The sequence below is a fragment of the Natator depressus genome, chromosome 2, assembly GCF_965152275.1.
Source record: "Natator depressus isolate rNatDep1 chromosome 2, rNatDep2.hap1, whole genome shotgun sequence".
Classification (NCBI taxonomy): domain Eukaryota; kingdom Metazoa; phylum Chordata; order Testudines; family Cheloniidae; genus Natator; species Natator depressus.
Window position 1 is genome coordinate 60,060,184 of NC_134235.1, and position 20,093 is coordinate 60,080,276.

A 20,093-nucleotide genomic window follows, 5' to 3' on the forward strand; every position below is an offset into this window, starting at 1 on the left:
AACACCCAATCTTAAACAAACTTTGAAAAAGATCTTGGGCAAGCTTACCGTAATTAAAGTGTTCTAAAAATTGAAGTGCAATTTCTAATCTTTCTAGGTTTTTATTTAGTTTTATCCACAGGTTAGCTAATGTGTGACAAATTCACAGCCAGATTGTGAGCCCCTTACTCAGACTGTTAAATTAATTGTATGAGTAGTTCAGTTGAAGTCAGTGAGATTTCTTATGTAACTGCTCGACAGTGTGAGTAAAGGGCTTGCTAACTGTCCATTTGTTACAAGTTTTGAAATGTATTCTACAAAAATCTGCAGATACCCTCTTTTTTTTTTTAATTTAAATCCTTACTCTTACTCTGCAAGTAGTCTAATGAACTTCAGTGGGACTGAAGTGCGGGGTATTCATGTTGAGTAATGTTGCAAGAATCTGGCCTCTATGTGTGGTAGTTAGCTGAGAAGGTATCTAATGAATTTTTGGGTGATTCTATTTTTTTTTAAAGAAATTTTATCCAAAAGTAATTGTCCAAAGTTCTGCAGGAGTTAAATTGTGCTGTTTTTTTTAACAACCTTATATTTGATAACGTTAGAGGTGAAAACAGCATGGTCATATAGCATATCCAACTGTTGAGGTATCCAGTCAAGAAAAAGATGTTCCTCACCAGTTAGGGAAGTGGTGAAATGTATGTGATAAATGAAAAAAATTATTGGTGTAATTTACAAAGTTTGCAATGTGGTGGTGGTGGTTTGTAAAGTTGTGTAATTTACCTAATTAAAAACATGTTCCTGAAATAATTTGGTTTCCATATCTTCCTACTATATGACTTTGTTTTAGGACAGACAATTCAATAAAAAATCATTGGAATTCCACTATGCGAAGAAAAGTGGAACAGGAAGGATACTTACAAGATGGAATCAAGACTGAGCAGCCTAGTTCATCAAAACTTCAACACAAACCTTGTGCCACTGTAGAACACTTACAAACCCAGAATCAGTTTTACATACCTGTTCAGGCACAAGTAAGTTTTAAATGTCCATACAAAAATTCATTAATTGCAGTGTATATTTCTTCTATACTGTTGGCATATTATAAAATATAAATTGGTCTCTGAAGAGGCCACCTGTCGACTTAATTTTGACCTAAATTATGTTTTGGAAAAGGAAACATAAAAACCTAGTACTGTTAGAACTGTTTCCATGATATGTTTTAAATTCAGTAGGGAAGTTGTTTTCTAACTAAAATTTCCCAGCAGTGTTCCCAAGTCAAACCCTGCGATTCTAAAATCTTGAAAGTGCAACTGACTTCCTTCATTTTTGTTTTCACGCTGAAAAAGTACTTCAAAGTTGAAATGCAGACTGGATTTTAAATCGTATCAAGTGTTAGTAACATAGGTAAATTTGTTTAAAACATTTTTTTTTAAATTGAATGTCGCTTTAAAATGTGACTGCAGTGCAAATTTCAGTCTTCTGCTCAAGCTAAAATCAGGCTACATAGTTTGGCAATTTTTTCCAGTTTCAAAATTATTTATCAAGTTTGAAAATAGACAATCTGTAAAATAAAAGATCATTTAATTGAAGTCCGTTTTCAGCCATTTAGTAATTTAAGTTTTCTAAACTCTCTAATTAAAACTATACTATTTTCTAAAATATGAATCTATTTGGCTCCCAGTCAGTCTCTAAAGTTGTTTTTTATAATATGCAAAGATAATTTTTTGAATTCTTTTAGATTCCAGGTTACCAGTATGTGTCATCAGAAGGCAGCTGTATAGAACATGTTTCAACTTCTTCCAACTTTATTCAGGTAATTTTCATTGGCTATTGTAAATGAAATGAGGTTAGAGTTTGACTTATTCTGTCTCATTTCTTAGCCTGATAACCCAAGGATTCTGTTGTTTATTTTTAAAGTTTTAAGTAGTCATATTTTTTTAGTTTAAGGCCTTGACCGTTCAGCTAAATCTTCACTGTATAAACCTCAGATTGTATTTGTGCCTTTTTTCTTGAAAAAGCTGTTGCAACTTTACAGGATCATAGAGTCCTGTACTGAGAAATGAAAGGAGTCCCCATCCTCTTCAAATGCAGGCTGCAGCTGCTCATCAGAGGATGCCTATGTTCATTTCTGATATTTGGAAATGTGATCAACTAATTCAGATCTGCCCACTAATTAAATCCTTTGGTCTAACGTCTGTCACTGACTAGGTGCATAGCTCCCATTAAATTTAGCCAAAGGTTGTGTTTTGCTTTTTATGTGTGCAGCACATGTATTACTGTAGACCTAAGCAATTGAAAGATTCATCTAAAATGTGTTAAGCCCATGTAGTAAATAAATTACTAAGATGATTTTAATCATATAGTTTTTCTCACATTTTCTGGGTAATCTAAACCTTTGTCAATCTTCACAAATATTGAAGTATTGAGGTGAACTGCATAGAAAAACCAAAAGTTTTATGTTGGATGTATTGGAATTCAGAGCAGAAATAAGTTTGAACTAACTTGTTAGAAGAAAAACTTGCTTTGTGAAATGCTCATGATACACTTTGATTTACTTAAGGTATTGAGAATACATTGGTAACATCATAAATATTGTGCGCTGCAAGGAGCCTTCTGTTTGAAATGGCATTCTGGGATATTGTTAGTGGACTAGGAAATGGCAGAAAAGGCATAAATTTGGAAAAACTAAGCTAAATAAACTAACTTTTGTATGGCATTCTCTTCCCACAGTTAGATAGGCATGGATTTCTGTGAAGAACGACTTTAACTTAACTATGATTTTTGCGATGTAGTTAATCTTTAAATAAAATTCTGTTCCTCCTTCCTGCCACCCTGGTGTGGATGCAAACCATGATTGAATGCCCTAGGATGGCCTTGAAAGAAGCAGGCAACACTATTAACCCACTCTAGATATCAATATATATATAGAGAGAAATTAAAAGTGCCACCTTCTTTTAAGACCCTTTTTAAACTCTGGCTCAGTAACTATATTTGAAACTTACCATTTACATCTATATTGACCACGAGAAACTTGTCTAAGTTATACTTGTTTCTCCAAAAACTTCCTTGTTTTTGTTACAACCAGTCCACTTCCACTGGTGGGAGCACTAGTGTAGACAGAACACCAGCAACTGTCAGTGTTTGAAACTCATGTCATGCAGATCTATTCTGAGTAGGGTTAACCATGCAGGTGCTTAAAATGCAGGTGGTCATCTGGAGTGTGCTCTAGACTTCTGTTTCCCTGGGTACTTCCACTAGAGCTAGAACTGGGGAATTTGTGAACATTCAGCATGCTATACTAGGCTTTTATGACAAAAACAGTACTAAAACTTATTAGCGAGCTAGCATGATTTTCTGCATGAATAGATTGAAAATCAGACAAATCTGTCTGTGCTGGGCACTGAAATCATGCCAAAACTGTGCAGTTGGCAACCTTATTCTAAAATGGTTGTCAAGCATGGCTTTGTAGCTTACATAGTTCTGCTCCCAGCATGTGCAGGATGTAAGAAAGTAGAAGTCTAGCTAGTAAAAGGAAGCCTTACATTTATTGAGTTCTATTAACAGCTTCTATCCTGTTTTCTAAATACCCTTTTCAGCATCCATTTGTTGATGATGATCCTGATAAAGAAAAGAAAATAAAGGAACTTGAGTTGCTCCTTATGTCAGCTGAGAATGAAATCAGAAGAAAGCGAGTATCATCTGTAAGGACTGTGCATTTGTATAAATACGTGCATTGGCTTTACACCAAGATTGATCAGCAGTTCGTTAATGGATGCTAGTAATTCTAGAATAGCTTTAATATGCTCTTCCAAAACTGATCAAACTTGGTGTACATGTAGGACTTTAATTTGGGGAATGTACATTATTTTTCTTTTAACATAGTGTTTTTAACCTATGGTAAATACTATGGTATAGTCAAGTGCTTTTTTTCCCGTAATCCTAGAGCAAGAGATGACTTTTTGAATGGCAATTTCACCTGCTACTGGTTTCACTCAGCCCTAATTTGAGATCCACTCCAGCAACACTTCATGTACTGAGTAATTGTGTTACTTTCAAAGGGGTAACCATGTGAATAAGGGCTGTAAGATTTTGTTGTTTTTTAAAAACAGCCCAGAATTCAAAGTACTTATTTCCTTGGATAAACCATTTAGTTGATCAACATAGATAATGAAAAATGCCTATATTTTGCTATATCTGATTTTTCTACCATTGACTCTCAGAAAAGATAGCAAAGGAGACCTGTGGTTTGAGCCCTACCAAATTCATGGTCCATTTTGGTTAATTTCATGGTCATGGGATTTTAAAAATTGTAAATGTCATCATGATTTCAGATATTTAAATCTGAAATTTCATGGTGGTGTAACTAGAGGTCCTGACCCAAAAGAGGATTGTAGGGGTGCAGTTGCAAGATTATTGTAGGGGGGTGGGTTTGCGGTGGTATCACCCTTACTTCTGTTCTGCTGCTGGTGGCAGCGCTACGTTCAGAGCTGGGTGGCTGGAGAGCAGTTGCTTCTGGCTGGAAACACAGCTCTGAAGGCAGCAGACTGCCCAAGTAAGGATAGCATGGTATGATACTGTCACCCTTCTGCGTTGCTGCCCCCTGGACGTCTGGAAAGTGGAAACTGCTGGCCAAGGGCCCAGAGCTGAAGGCAGCAGCGCAGAAGTAAGGGTGGGATAGTATGGTATTGTCGCCCTTAAATCTGTGCTGCTGCTAGTCTCTGGCCACCCAGCACTGAAGGCAGCGCAGGTGTAAGGGTGGCAATACCGTGACCCCCCTACAATAACCTTGCAACCCCCTAACCCCGCAACCCCTTTTTGGGTCAGGACCCCCAGTTTGAGAAACGCTGGTCTCCCACATGATATCTGTATAGTATAGGGTAAAAGTACACAAAAGACTAGATTTCACGGGAGAGGCCAGTTTTCACAGTCCATGACGTGTTTTTCATAGCTGTGAATTTGGTAGGGCCCTACCTATGGTCCAGTAGAACATTAGTGTCCTCTGCAGTTCCTACATGTATTTACAATACCAAACACCACAGGGTTCATAAAGGAACATTTATTTTAAAAAAAATACTTTCTCCTGCCATGCAAACTTTAATGATCTATAAAGGGGAAGTGAGTTGTGAAGCAGCAAAATTTGCAAGAGACAAAGTTATTTAAGTTAGGACCAGCAAGGACTGTGAGGAACTTCAGGAAAGACTGAAACAATCTAGGTGAGTGGGCAATGCAATTACATATGAAATTCAGTGTCAATAAATGCAAAGTAATGCACATTGGAGGGGAAAAGAGAAGAGTAACAAGAATGATCAAGGGCCTGGAAACACTATCATATGAAAAAAGTTGGGGATTGTTTACCGTAGAAAGGAGACAGATAAGAGGGAGGGGACATGATGCATGTATATAAAATAATGAATGGCATATATAAAGGTAGATCAGGAACTTCTGTTCTCCATCTCTCAACACAAGAACAAGGGGACATTATATGAAATTAAAAGGTAGTAAATTCAAAACTGATGAACTTTTTTCACACAACACTTATTTAGACTGTAGAGCTTGTTGCCACAGGATGTTGTTGATGCCAAGAAATTAGCAAGTTTGGAAAAGGGAATGGATGCTAATGTGAATATCAAAAATATCCAGAGTTGTCATTTAATGATGAATTTTGGAAGGAATATGAAACCTCATGCTTCAGGGCCTAAAACGATTCTCTAATGGAGACCCTGATGATAGCTAACTTTGAGGTCCAGGGGGAAACAGCAGACTATCCCACATCTGCCTACTGTGGACTTCTTTCCTCCTCAAAGCTGTGGTACCTGCCACTGTCAGAGATAGGATATTGGACTAGATGGACTCTGGTCCGATCCAGTATGATAATTCCAATGTCTCTTCATAAGCACTGTGTTATGATGGTGAATGAGAAGTTGGAAATGAAGTAGACTATAAACAAAAATGAACATCTCTTTATTAGTCAGCAATGACACAAAATAGCATAAACAGTAAAAAGTAAAATCAACTATTAAAATAGAAAATTTTTAAGAATGAACTATTTTAACCTGAAAATGTACCTTTTGAACTATTATGTAGATGGCTTGATAATGTCTTACTGTTAAGGAGAGTGGGGAAGCTTACATCACCAGTGATTTTCAACGTGAGCAATAGGGAACCATACATAAATATATATGAAATAGAATTTCAGTCATAGTAATGAGTAGAGGTTAAAGGAATAAATGTAAGAGAAGGGGAATGTTGAGTGTCTCCTGTAAACTTAAGGGAAATAAGAATGTAATTGAATTACTTCAGAAAGTAAGTTGGCTGGGGAAAGGTGGGGAAATCACTGAGCTGAATAAAACTGTTGTAGAATACATCCACTGGAGAATGGTAAAAGTTCAGTCTGAAACAAAATATTACTATGCAATGTGTCCATAATAGTATGTTTATGAAACTTGCCCCAAAATCATGTTTCTGATTTATTTTCAATTTCAAATTTGAATAAAACATCAACACATTTCTATTATACTACTAGCAAGCTGGAAGTTTCTCTAGCTGGTCTGGAAGCTTCATCATGGAAGATAGCATGTCTAATACGCTAAATAGCCTTGGGGAACAAACAAGTGAGTTTTACAGTATGGATGAAGCCCAGGGTACAGCTGCCCAGCAGAATTCACCCACCAAGTACCTAGCTGTGGAGGCGAATGCAGTGTTATCATCTCTACAGACCATTCCAGAATTTGCAGAGACACTAGAGCTTATTGAATCCGTAAGTTGGGATGGGTGATTCTCTAGTTTTCAGTACAGATGTAATCCATTTATATTTGGGTATGTTCATATTTGCCCAGTACATATGTAAAATGTTTGAAATTACTTCATACAGTACCAGATAGGTATAGTTTCACTACTGTTGATTGCTTTGTTTTCTTGGAAGTCGTGAGTGAATTGTACTGAAAACAAACTATCTAAAATTATCTGGTTGTATAAGAGGGGTAGGGGAAATATTTAATCCAGAGTGTAATGCCTTAGTTACAAGCTTGATATAACTGAGTTACATTGACTTTTTTTTACTGGAATGCCAGAAGCTGGGGTAGCTGGTTGTTATAACCAAACAACCAATCTTAATTGCATCAAGCTACTTCTGTCTGGACTGTAAATGTATGTCTAAATTAGATTGTGTGTGATTGGGGTGAGTAATGAATATATTTTTGTAGCTTTTAAAATGTGAGAATTAATACTGAATATATAACTTCTCTTAATGAATTATAACTGGTTTCCAAAGCTCATATATAGAATGCAATATAACGAGAAAAACTGTTGCGGACTTGAAATATTCCAAACAGGAACTTTGTGATCTACAACTTCCACTTGGAACATTTCAGATAAGCAAAAATTTAGCTAAAACGTGAGTATGTTCATGCCTGAGTGTCTTGTATCCTTACATTGTAGGATCCAGTAGCATGGAGCGATGTCACCAGCTTTGACCTTTCTGAGGCTGCTAATTCCCCTATCAAACCTGCTCCGGTAACATTAATGAGGATTCAACACAATGAAGGGGCTATGGAGTGCCAGTTTAATGTCAGTGTTGTTCTTGATGGCAAAAAAAATAGTTGTAGCAGCGGAGAAGAAGAGATTCTTTCAACATCTCCTTCCATAGGCAAGTTCAGCACTCCACCTGCTATCCTCAGGAAGAAAAAAAGATTGCGAGTTGGACAGTCACCAGTCAATGAGCTGAATGATGGGTCATATAATGATGCTGTCAATGTTGCACTAAAACAAACACCAGTGAAAACACTACCCTTTTCCCCATCACAGGTATAAATTTTTTAATACAGCTAGAAAGCTAGGATTGCAATGAACTGACACAAATTGCAGGATTTCTTGAATAATACATTGTACCTTAATTGAATGTATTAGGAAACGGCTTAGAACGTGTTAAAGGATTAGCTGAATTAACAAGAGAGTTTTAATATGGAAGAAATGGGTTATTTTAAAAATGGGGAAATTGGTTACCTGATTTCCTTTCTGGGACTGACCTCTACTGCAGCTTGACAACTGGGCTTCACTTTTCTACCTGCACATACTGGAGGTAGTTCAGATTTGACTGTGTAGCTACAGGGCCTTGCCACATTTTTTTTTTTTTTTTTTTTTAAAGAAAATTCAAATTGAGGTTTCACTAGTAAATTCAGCTCATATTGTGGGGATAGAGGCGCATAAATTTTAAACAAGTTGTTAGAGATTTTCAGTGGAAATCAGGTGGGAAATTTGGTTTTTTATTGCTCAGCATAATGTAGGAGTTCATGTTTTGTAAGTTGGTTTAGTTTTTCTTTTAGTTTTTCAACACATGCTCTGGAAATGAACACTTTAACCTTGAAAATCCTGCATTTACATCAACTCCAATCTGTGGGCAGAAAGTCCTTATTACAACTCCTCTCCACAAGGAAATGACACCAAAAGACCAAAAGGAAAATGCAGGGTAGGATGACACTAAAGATCAGATGTTGAAATAAAAGCAAGATTCTGAGACTATGCAAAGCCAATTTAGCTGTATATGCAACTATTAATATTTTTAAAAGGAAGTTTAAATATTTACATGCAAACATAAATCGGCCTTGTTTTTCTTTGATTTCCCAAGAAGTGACTATTATATTTAATTTTAATTTTTCCTTAATCTTTTTAATACTGTACTAAATGAAAATTAGTTGAGATCTACTTGGGGCAAATGCAGTGACATATTTGATTGATTTTTGTGTGTCTATGTACTCCATTTTATAAAGAAGTAAACAATAGTTAATTTTGATAGAGTTAAACTTATATGACAAATCCATCAGAAATCATGAAATGTTAAAATACATATGAACATTTTTCTCTGCTTGGATAGTTTTAGAACTCCAACAATTAGAAGATCTTTACTGGGTACCACACCAAGGACTCCAACTCCTTTTAAGAATGCTCTAGCTGCTCAGGAGAAAAAATATGGCCCTCTCAAAATTGTGGTATGTGATCTCTTTGCCTGTTCGTTAATGTTTCTCTTAAGTGGGTCTGAATACCCTCACCATACAAAATAGTGACTTACAAAGTGAGCCTTAACATGAACATTTAAAAAAAAATTAGTAAAATTATTAGTGTTGTTGAAAGGTGTAGCACTTTCCAATCCTGGAAGATAGTCTTCTGTTTATCCACAGGACAGTTACAGCCTGGGGCAGCAACAGTGCAGGCTTCCCCTTTCTGCCCCACCAGTATGCTCCAATCATTTTTTTTGAAGGGACCATCTCTAGGGGGTAAAAGATTCAGACCCCATGCTCATTCAATTTATATCCTCTAAGGGCTTGTCTACACTACCGCTTAAGTCGATATATCTTATGTCACTCGGGTGTGAAAACCCCCCTCCCCCCCGCAGTGATGTAAGTTACTTTGACTTAAAGCGGAGTCTACACTAGACGCTCTCCCATTGACATAGCTTCTGCCTCTCGTTGAGGTGTAGTAATTATGTTGACGGGAGAGTGCTTTCCCATTGATGTAGCGCATCTTCATAAGCTGCACTACATCGGTGCCGCTGCAGCATGGTGGTGAGGACAAGTCCTAAGAATACCAACAAGATTAGACGTAAGAATTTTCTGTGTGTTCTTGAATCACTATACATTAATCAGTTCTCATGCATATAGCTTGGAATTATGCATATGATAATGCCATGATCTAAAAATATTTTAATTGTCCTTATTTTGGAATCAAACCATGTTTTCCAGGCCAGAGGGTATGAACAGGTGGTGATCTTTCAGTTAGATAATTGGATGACAATGGAACCTTTCTGAGCTGGTGCAGATGAAAGTGTGGGTGACTAACTTCGTTATTTAGAAAACTGTCACTTTTTGACACTTAAAAACCAAGTTAGCCCTGGTGTAAAAGGGTGCAATTTCTAGTCAGTGGTAATTCAGCCTCCTCACACCGAGACTGAATCTGGTCCTTAAGCTTCTGCTCTCTGACCTAAGCTCTCAATAAATATTTTTTTTGGTAGTGATTAATATTTAGAAGTGGAGTGTCTTTCATCCTTAGTTGTATGTTCTTAAAATAAAATCTGGAATATTCTGAGAAAAGGGAGCTTTCATGAAATCTACGACTGAGTCCCATATCTTTATATAAAACGTCAGTGTGTTTGCTTTGAGTCTTCTGGCTTTTGAGGGTAACTTCTTTTCGCCATTATGACTATGTATAGCTTTATACCTATGCATTTTCAAACTAAGTCTGCTCATTTTAGCTTTGCCTCTTCCTGCTGAATTGCATGCTGGTGCACAGGAATCTTTTGAATTCAGTTGATTTTAGGGCTGTTGATTAATTGCAGTTAACTAACAATTAACTCAAAAAAATTAATCACTGTTTTAATTGCACTGTTAAATAATAGAATACCAATAGAAATTTATTATATATTTTGGATGTTTTTCTACATTTTCAAATATATTTATTTCAATTACAACACTTAATACAAAGTGTACAGTACTCACATTTTATTTTTATTACAAATATTTGCACTGTAAAAATGATAAACAAAATAAATATTTTTCAGTTCACCTTATACAAGTACCATAGTGCAATCTCTTTATCCTGAAAGCACAACTTACAAATGTAGATTTCTTTTTTTGTTACGTAACTGAGCTCAAAAACAAAACAACGCAAAACTTTAGAGCCTCTAAGTCCACTCAGTCCTACTTCTTGTTTAGCCAATCACTAAGAGAAACAAGTTTGTTTACATTTATGGGGGATAATGCTGCCCAATTCTTATTTACAATGTCAGCTGAAAGTGAGAACAGATGTTCACGTGACGCTTTTGTAGCCGGCATTACAAGGTATTATGTGCCAGATATGCTAAACATCCGTATGCCCCTTCATGCTTTGGCCACCATTCCAGAGGACATACTTCCATGCTGATGATGCTCATTTAAAAAAAAAAAATGCGTTAATTAAATTTGTGACTGAACTCCTTGGGGGAGAATTGTATTCTCCAGCTCTATTTTACTCACATTTTGCCATATATTTAGTATTATAGTAGTCTCTGATGGTGACTCAGCACGTCGTTCATTTTAAGAACACTTGCTGCAGATTTCACAAAACGCAAAGAAGGTACTAATGTGAGATTTTGAAAGATAGCTACAGCACTCGACCCAAGGTTTAAGAATCTGAAGTGCGTTTTAAAATCTGAGAGGTATGAAGTGTGGAGCATGCTTCCAGAAGTCTTAAAAGAGCAGCACTCTGATGTGGAAACCACAGAATCCGAACCACCAAAAAAGAAAATCAACATTCTCCTCGTGGCATCTGATTCATGATGATGAAAAAGAACATGCATCGGTACGCACCGCTTTGGATTGTTATCGACCCATCATCAGTATGGACACATGTTCTCTGGAATGGTGAATGAAGCATGAAGGGATATACAAATCTTTAGCACATCTGGCACGTAAATATCTTGCAACTCTGGCTACAGCAGTGCTATGAGAATGCCTGTTCTCATTTTCAGGTGACATTGTAAACAAGAAGCGGGCAGCATTATGTCCTGAAAATGTAAACAAATTTATCTGTCTGAGCGACTGGCTGAACAAGAAGTAGGACTGAGTGGATTTGTAGGCTCTAAAGTTTTGCATTGTTTTATTTCTGAGTGCAGTTATTTTTGTACATAACTCTACATTTGTAAGTTCAACTTTCATGATAGAGATTGCACTACAGTACTTGTATTAAGTGAATTGAAAAATACTATTTTATTTTTACAGTGCAAATATTTATAATAAATAAATAAAGGGAGCACTGTACACTTTGTATTCCATGTTGTAATTGAAATCAATATATTTGAAAACATGGAAAACATCCATAATATTTATATAAATAGTATTCTATTGTTTAACAGCATGATTAATCATGATTAATTTTTTTTAATTCCTTGGCAGCCCTAGTTGATTTACATTTTGTGAATTCTGACCCCTTTCCTTTTCAATTCATTATATTTTGTCTGGTCCTTTGTTCCCACAAATACTAAAGGCTGCTCAGATTCAGTCTTTGGGATTGGCCCCACCCTTGCTACCCTTACTCTAGATTGTAACCTCTGCTCCTCACAATGCAAATAGTAGCTCGGCATTCCTGCTTTTATCCACTACTATCTTGGCTTTTAAAGCCAAAGTTTTGGGCTTAGCGGAATCCTCTCCCCCTGCTGGCACATAAGAGGACCATCTGTATGTGAAATTATACACGGTATTTTATGGTTATTAGTGCCTTATGCAAAGATATATTATTGGTGTCAATAAAAATTTCTCCCCAACAAGGGTCACGTTTTTGTAGTGCACAAACCATTGTGCTATTTGTAGGGGATGCTTCATCCCCTGTGTGTGTGTGTGTGTGGTTTTGAATTTGGAAGTGTAAAATAAAGCTGGACACTTTAATCCAATAATGTACATGTTCAGTTTGAAATGTGCTACTTTTTGTAGGGGACAATGGTTTGTGCTTCCAAACAATGTGATTCTTACTGGAGAAAATGATCACTCATAGTTCCATTGGCTAATAAAAACAAACTGATATGTAGTTTAGGTAAACTTCCCTGTTTAGGGTTAAAATATGTTTATATACCTAATGGGAAAACAAGCTAGCTAAAAATAACTTGGAATGATACAGCATTGTTAAAATCTGTTCAGTCTTGAAATGCTGAACTGTAGTTATCAAATGCAGTAATTTTTATTCCTTAATATGTTGGTGGATTTTACTGAGGCTTTCTACCTCCCATGGAGTAGATGATACCTCCTTATTATAATAAAAAAAAATGAATGTCAAATGTGGTGAAAACCAGCAACTGATAAATTTTCTGTGGCTTTCCCCCCACCACACTTCTATTTAAATTAGTCACAACCACTTGCCTTCTTGGAAGAAGATATTAGAGAGGTTTTAAAAGAGGAAACTGGAACAGATATATTCCTTAAGGAGGAAGATGAATCTGTCTATAAAAGCTGCAAGCAAGAGGTGATGGTGCAGTATGTTGCTTTATTATAATAGTGGTAGAAAAAAATGGCAACTTATAAATTGTAATCTTAAATTTTTTCTTTATAAAATGTTGATCACAGCACACTTCTGCCAAGAAAGTCAGAAAGTCATTGGTCTTGGATTCTTGGGAAAAAGATGAACTTGGTGCCCAAATCTTCACAGAAGAAAATGTTTTGGATGTACAGGTTGGTATACTAATAAATAGTAGAACTGGTAGAAATTTTGATGAAAAATTGGACAAATATTTCCCCCCCCTTTTTTTTAATCAGCTCTAGTAAATAGTCACCTTGGGGGTCTAACTATTGATGAGTAAGAGTAAACGTCTAGCAATTTCAAAAATAGTTGTCTCCAATACCCGCTTGGGTAGTGCTCCATGCTATGGTGTGTGGGATTATGGGTTTTGGGAATGTATGGATTGTATTGCAGGTGTTGATCTTTTGCTTCTTGGATCACTGGATTTTTGGATGACATTAATGGCAGTGGGACAGGGGAAATTTTGCCTTTCTAGTCAGTTTTAAGGAAGGATGGTGATGAGAAGTCCTGTTCCATCCTTGGGAAGAAGGCTGGTGGCTGTAGTACCATCATTATAGGATGGACAACCTTTGAAATGAAGGGGGAAAATGAGGAATTTCAAGATCTTAGTAAGTATGTGGAGGATCCGCGGTGGAGGAAAGATGCAAAAATTGCTGGCAATTCAACACAGCTTTTTTTTTTTAAAAGTATTTTGTTTTTTGTAAGCAATCAAGTGAATTTCCTACACAGTGGTTTTCTTTTATTTGTTTTTGATGGTTCTGTAAAAGTCTGCATACCAGAATTGTGGCCAATGGTGCCTGGCAATGATAAAACTGGCTTGTGGATGTATTGCTTTTGAATATAATTTGGGAGAATATATTAAACCAGTTTTTGAAACAATCAGTCCAGTGTCTCCCTCAGTAACTAAACAAAAAACACTCAAAGAACAGGTCTGTTTTAGTAGCAGACTTCTAGTATAACTTTCTGTGTTAGTGTAGACAGAGATTTATATTTTATAACTGTTTCTAAAACCATGCCAAGCTATCAAGTTTTATATAACTTATTTTAAAAAAGCTGTAGTATGATTGTATAACATAAAGGAGAAGAAAAACTGTCCACCCTGGTCAAGGAATTAGCGTCAGAACCATGCTAGCAGCAACTGTGTTTAAATTCAGTTGTTACCAATACATTTTGGATCCCAGTATAGTTTAGTACAGTGGTTCTCGACCAGGGGTTCAGGGCCCCCTGGAGGCCATGAGCAGGTTTCAGGGGGTCCACCAAGTATGACTGGCATTAGACTCGATAGGGCCCAGGGCACAAAGCTAAAATTCTGCCTCACAGGACTGCAGTCCTATCCCTGAGTCCCACCACCCAGGGTTGAAGCCAAAGCCTGAGCAACTTAGCTTTGTGGGGCCCTCTATGGTGTTGGGCCCTGGGCAATTGCCCTCCTTGCTACCCCATAACATCGGCTCTGGCTTTTATGTGCAGAAAAACAGTTGTTGTGGCACAGCTGGACTGTGGAGTTTTTATAGCATCTTGAGAGGTCTCATAAAGAAAAAGGTTGAGAACCCCTGGTCTAGTACTTTATCCTGAATTGACACTAGTTTTCTCAGAAATGTTTACTCATTGATTCTACCTGCTACATATTTGCTCTATTTTCCCATTTTGGTTTTTTTGAAGTAACAGCTAAAGGTTATTTTACTAAATACTAACTTTTATTCCTCTTCCCCATTCCTCTGTCTTTTTTCCATTAGTCAGAAAATATCTATACTACATCTTTACTAATGATACCGTTGTTGGAAATACATGACAACAGATGTAATCTGACATTGGAGAAACAGGCAACAACTTCAACAAACAAAACAAATGCAGTAATTAAAAAGAAACTGAATTCTTGCACTTCAAAAAATGTCAAAATGGAAAAGTCTCTTCAGGTCTGGATTCAAGATACCTTTTGTTAATTTCATTAACAATCTTAATGGTTAAATGGTTTCTGATCTTTTTTTTTTTTTTTTAACGTTTGGGTCAGTGTTTCTATGATTCCTGTTTTTCAAGCTAGTAATTTGGCGATGAAAACTTACTCCATGTCTGAACTCTGGACAATTTTTAAATAAACTCTTTTTATTCAAATAAGTCAAATTTCAGAATTTAGGTAATCAGTCTATTTTAGAATTGAAACACTTGGTAATGTTAAATGGCTAAGATTTCTCTGAAAAGTGTTTCTGTGCAGTCACAAATTTCCTTTGGGCCAGATTCTAGTTCGTGGTTACATGGCAGTAAGGACATGTAAATTCCTCACTGCTACTTATGCTAGCTCTATAGTCCACCACAAGTCAGCCCTGATCCAGACATTCTACAGATTTGCTTCCCATGCTTGAATTTCAGTGCACGGGTTTTCTGGGGGGGTGGGCTAGTGGATCAATGATTTTTCTCTCTGCCCCGCCCCCCCGCCATATTGATAGCCCCAATGTCCACCACCATATCCCATTCATCCCAAAATGTCTGTCTGCTTTCCCCCCTTATGCATTTATTAAAAAAAAAAGTACCTTACATCCTTTCCAGCCACCACACCCTTCCAAGCTGCCAAAGTTACTTTCTGCATTTCCTCTGAACAGCGATTACTGTGCATTGTCAATACTGCATTCTGCTGCCTTTTGAAACTTCAGAGTAAAATAAATGGGAAAACATTCTAAAAGAGGGGTTTTATTTAATTAGCTATTACAGCATCAATTATTACAATGAATATTCCAGTTCAAGAAAGCCCCTCTCTCACTACTTTACCTCTGTTGCCTTAGAACTTTTAACCTGGCACATAGGCACTGCTGATGTGCTGAAAAAAACAGTGAGCTTTGTCATAGATTACCAAGTATGCAGAATACATGTGATAAATGTGATATTACTTGAATTTTGATTATATAAACTGTTGTGAAATTTAGTGTGGAAATAGCTTTTAAAAGAAAATCTGAATTAGGATTATATTTAAATGCTGACATATTCCAAATACAGCTGTTTAAAATTTCCTTTCAACTGTTTTTTTTGTTTTGTTTTTTAATATAGTCAAATTGTGAATGGGAAGCAGTTGTTTATGGAAAAACAGAAGATCAGCTTATCATGACTGAACAAGCAAGAAGATATCTGAGCACATATACAGCTTCCGGCAGTACTTCAAGAGCTCTAATTCTGTGAGGATCACTGCAACTGACAAAACCATCCCTTCCCCTTACAATTAACACTACACTGAAGGAGATTCCAGTTAAATATATGTGAATGAAGTCTTTCTTTTTTTGAGACAACCTTGTAAAGGAAAACTTGTCTCTTTTTAATTGACAAAGGGCAGACATATGAAGCTTTGCCTTTTCAAGTAAGGATAGCATAAACAATCCTGCAATTAACTTTTTCAATATTTTTTTTTTTAAATCTAAAGAATAATAATCAAAAATATTGGAGTAAATGTTAACATACACTTTTTTTAGCCCAGTTTTTCACATTTATTCTTCACAACATACATTGCTACTCTCCAGTTAATGCATTTTGAATGTAGGGTAGGTTTACAGTACTTCTGATTTCTGAATAAGCAACATACATAGCTGTATGAAAATGCTTTTGCTTAAGTGCTCAGTTGCTTATGTAGCAATATTTTTTTCTACCATATAAAGAAACACAATGGAAAGGAGTCTAAAGGAAGGATAGAAAGTTGCACTACTAGTTTTTGGTATGCTGCAAAAACAATAAAATTAACTACAGTGTTAAATATATTTATTTGAGAATGGTACTAGAAATAAGATAGTAGGCAAATGGATGAATTAAGTTTTTTTCATTAGTGTAAAACATCAGTATTTTCTTCATAAATCTCAGAAACTGAGACCATTGTTGAATGTATTGTACAGTATGTAGGAACAGGGAAACTTTTTGTAAATTGGAAAGGAGTTTGTTTTTATAATTTATTTTCATTTTAAAGCTTAAATGTAGATATTTATGTGTATGTAGGTTGTCTAGAAGCCAACGTTGTTTCCTGTTATAACAGCTAAAGTGGTAAAGGACAAATTTTAACCTTGAAGTATGGAATAGCTGCATCATTACAGGCTGTGAAGTATATAAATCTATACTGTATGTTACATCTACCTAAGGATTGCACTATATACCCTTTAAATCATGTTGGTCAGCAAAGTAGTTATAATCTGTCCTCTTATTATACTATTACAAGTATTCCAAGAACTTGTTTTTAATTAATTTATATATATATATAAGAGCAAACCTGAGGTCCTTTATGTGACCCTATTATTGAGTCCTATTCATGAATTAAAAATTAATGCATTTTATTACGTTTTAAAAAAAACTTGGCACCTTGGTTTTTAAAACAGTCTTATCTGCACTTAGAAGTTTGACCATTGTATATTTACTATACTAAATATTTGAAGAGTGAAGAGAGCGTTTTTATTTATGAAAATCTTTGTCCTTATTTAAACCTCTACAGGTTACAACAGTTGCTTCAGTTGCCTATTTTAGGTATTTGCACTTACTTTGTCTTTTTTGAAGGAATGTTTTGGTTTGCTTTTATTGTAGAGATTTTATGTAGTTAATTTCTTGCAGATTATAATTGTGTGCTATCAACAATACTGACAAGTAAATAGAATTGTACACTGTAGCTTTAGCTATTTATAATTCAGACACTCTTCCTCTCCACTCCCGGGTGTGCTGCTATAGATAATAGCAGAATCGGCTTGCTGCTATGAGAGATGGAAAGAGCGCGCATCATATGCACTGTATGTAAAATTTCCAAAAAAAAAAAGAGGGCAGGTTCTCCAGTTATCTTAATGAGATCAACCATTACTATGCAGGATATAGCAAAATTCATACCACAGAATTTATACCACATCATACCAAGACCTTTAGAAAATGGTTTTTGTTACTTAATTTTAACACTTGGTATGTGGTATATGAACAGCAATCTGTGGTTATTAAAATACTTTTAAAAACAGCTCATGAGTTCCAATATTTTTAAAGGAACATTTAAATATTAAATGTTTGAATGCCTAGATTCTGTAGTTGGCTTAAAAAGTTTCAGCAATTTTAAATCGAATTAAAAGGAAGAGAAATTCTTGTAGAAAAGAGATCTGAAAATCGCAGCTGTGCCAGGATTATTCCTCATTCATGTCAAAAGAGAGGAGCCAATTAGAACCCCTTGGTGGTTTTGGTGTGTTCATTGCTGGCAGTAGATTTCACAAGGAGAATCCAATTTGTGGCACAAAATGAATTAATGAAGGTGATTAAGTTGCATATGTAGAGAGATTCTTGTAAACCTTTCATGCCAGGAAGTGGATTTATTTTCTCCTGGATGAGGTCTTAGAAATGGTTGCACCAAAGACACCAGTACCAAGGTTAGACATAGTTATGATAAGTAGTATTTATTTGAGTTGGTATTGGTTGAATCATCTAGTTAACTGCTTCTTTGTTGCGTTAGTGAGAAGGTTTTAATCTTTGACGTCAGGCATCTTTTTATCACCTTTTTGAATGTTGTGTGCATTTGCATTTCTTTCAGTTTAGAAGTAGACTATACATGCAGCAGCCAAACGTGCATGAAAACTGACTACATATATAATTCATTTTGTTTTAAGGTTTTGATATAATGTTCAACAAATGCCTTGATTAAGCTTAGTTTTTTTTTGTTGTACTACAAACTTTGTTTCATGTAAGAGAATCTTGCATATAATGCAGACCCATATTAACAGCAGAAATAAAGCATCTATGTACAAGGTTACTGGAAAAGCCTCTTGTTTCTTATGAGAAATAAGACTAGTCTGTGTGGTTTATTTATTGTAAATGTTCCAATTACACATTTTGTGAGAGTCTAATAATAATTAGGTATGCATCCAAAGGGAGTGAAATGCTGCAATAATTCCACAGCTATCAGTATGGAGAAGGGAAAACATGTCCGTGGGGATCATCTTTTTGGTATAGATTTGTGATAGTGACTGTCAAGTAGAGGTTGTAATGTGGCATCCATTACCTTGATTTTTATTTTAATATTCAGAAGAAAACTCATTTTGGTTTGCATTCCCTACTTTGTTTTTAGTTACATGAACAATTAATTTCTGAGAGTCTGCAAGTCTCCTTACTTGTCTTAGACACACAGTTCCTCAAGCCACTCCCTGTCAAAAGGGAAAATAGTACTTGGTCTTTTCACAGGGCCATATACCCCAGCCAAACATGCTTCCTGGATCTCAGTAAGAGCAACATGACCTCGTCCTGTCTCTCAGCTACAAGCTTGGGATGCTTGGCAGCTTTTCTGTTGTCCTTCTTCTCCACATTACTTTTGCTTTTTTCAGTAAGTGGCTTCTAGAAAATCAGCTGTTCTGCATAAGGGGTTTTTTGATCTGTCAGCTGCAACTATAGCTCCTCTTACTCTCCTTGTCTTGGCCTTAGTGGGGAGGGATGGAAAGCAGTGGAAACAGCAACCATTAGTAGCATAGAACAGACAGAGGTGTAGTTTTTTACAATTTATTCTAATCATAGGTTCTCAGCCTAGGAGGAGCACTCACACTCTCTTTATGGTTAGACAGTAAAGGCTCCTAGCATCTTTCACTTAATATGGGATCATGGTATGGAAAAGGTTGAGAACTACCATTCTAATTTATTATAATTCTACTTTTAGTACCTCAATTCCTCTTTTTCTTCTGTGAGTGCACAGCTGTATAAGAGGTGGAATTTGACCCCGAGTTTGACGCATTTAAACATTTGCAAGGATTTGTTCTCTTGGTATGTCCATAATCTGAGCAATGCCAACTAACTAGATGGGCATATATTGTTATAAAAAAATGTTGAGAAATTCAGTGTCATGGCTAAATACAAGATGGAACAGATTGTTTGTTTAGCATAAGTAGTAAACACACATGTCAAGGGACCATTCAAGGTGAAGTGGCCCATCAGCACCCCTCCAGTTAATAAGGAGGAAAAGGGGGGGGATGAAACATGCAGCTGGAGCGAAGGGGGGGTTGTCAGTGCGTTATAACAAAGAATAAAAGATTCACTGATGCAACCTGTAATTCCCATTTGTAAAAAGTGCAGTTAATGAAACTTGCAATTTTTAACAGTTGGAATTT

The 20,093-nt window shown here is 36.1% G+C and overlaps 1 protein-coding gene across 1 annotated transcript in view; it reads left to right on the plus strand.

The window, feature by feature from the left end:
• MYBL1 (MYB proto-oncogene like 1) overlaps positions 1–18,717 on the plus strand; it is a 45,346-nt gene extending 26,629 nt beyond the window's left edge. Inside the window, exons 6-16 of the mRNA XM_074943060.1 lie at positions 827–1,010; positions 1,718–1,792; positions 3,576–3,680; positions 6,503–6,736; positions 7,417–7,782; positions 8,301–8,443; positions 8,849–8,963; positions 12,844–12,960; positions 13,062–13,166; positions 14,748–14,927; positions 16,051–18,717. Of these exons, the coding sequence (XP_074799161.1) occupies positions 827–1,010; positions 1,718–1,792; positions 3,576–3,680; positions 6,503–6,736; positions 7,417–7,782; positions 8,301–8,443; positions 8,849–8,963; positions 12,844–12,960; positions 13,062–13,166; positions 14,748–14,927; positions 16,051–16,179 (1,753 nt within the window). The 3' untranslated portion in view covers positions 16,180–18,717. The remainder of the gene's footprint in view (positions 1–826; positions 1,011–1,717; positions 1,793–3,575; positions 3,681–6,502; positions 6,737–7,416; positions 7,783–8,300; positions 8,444–8,848; positions 8,964–12,843; positions 12,961–13,061; positions 13,167–14,747; positions 14,928–16,050) is intronic.
• The last annotated feature ends 1,376 nt before the right edge of the window (positions 18,718–20,093 follow it).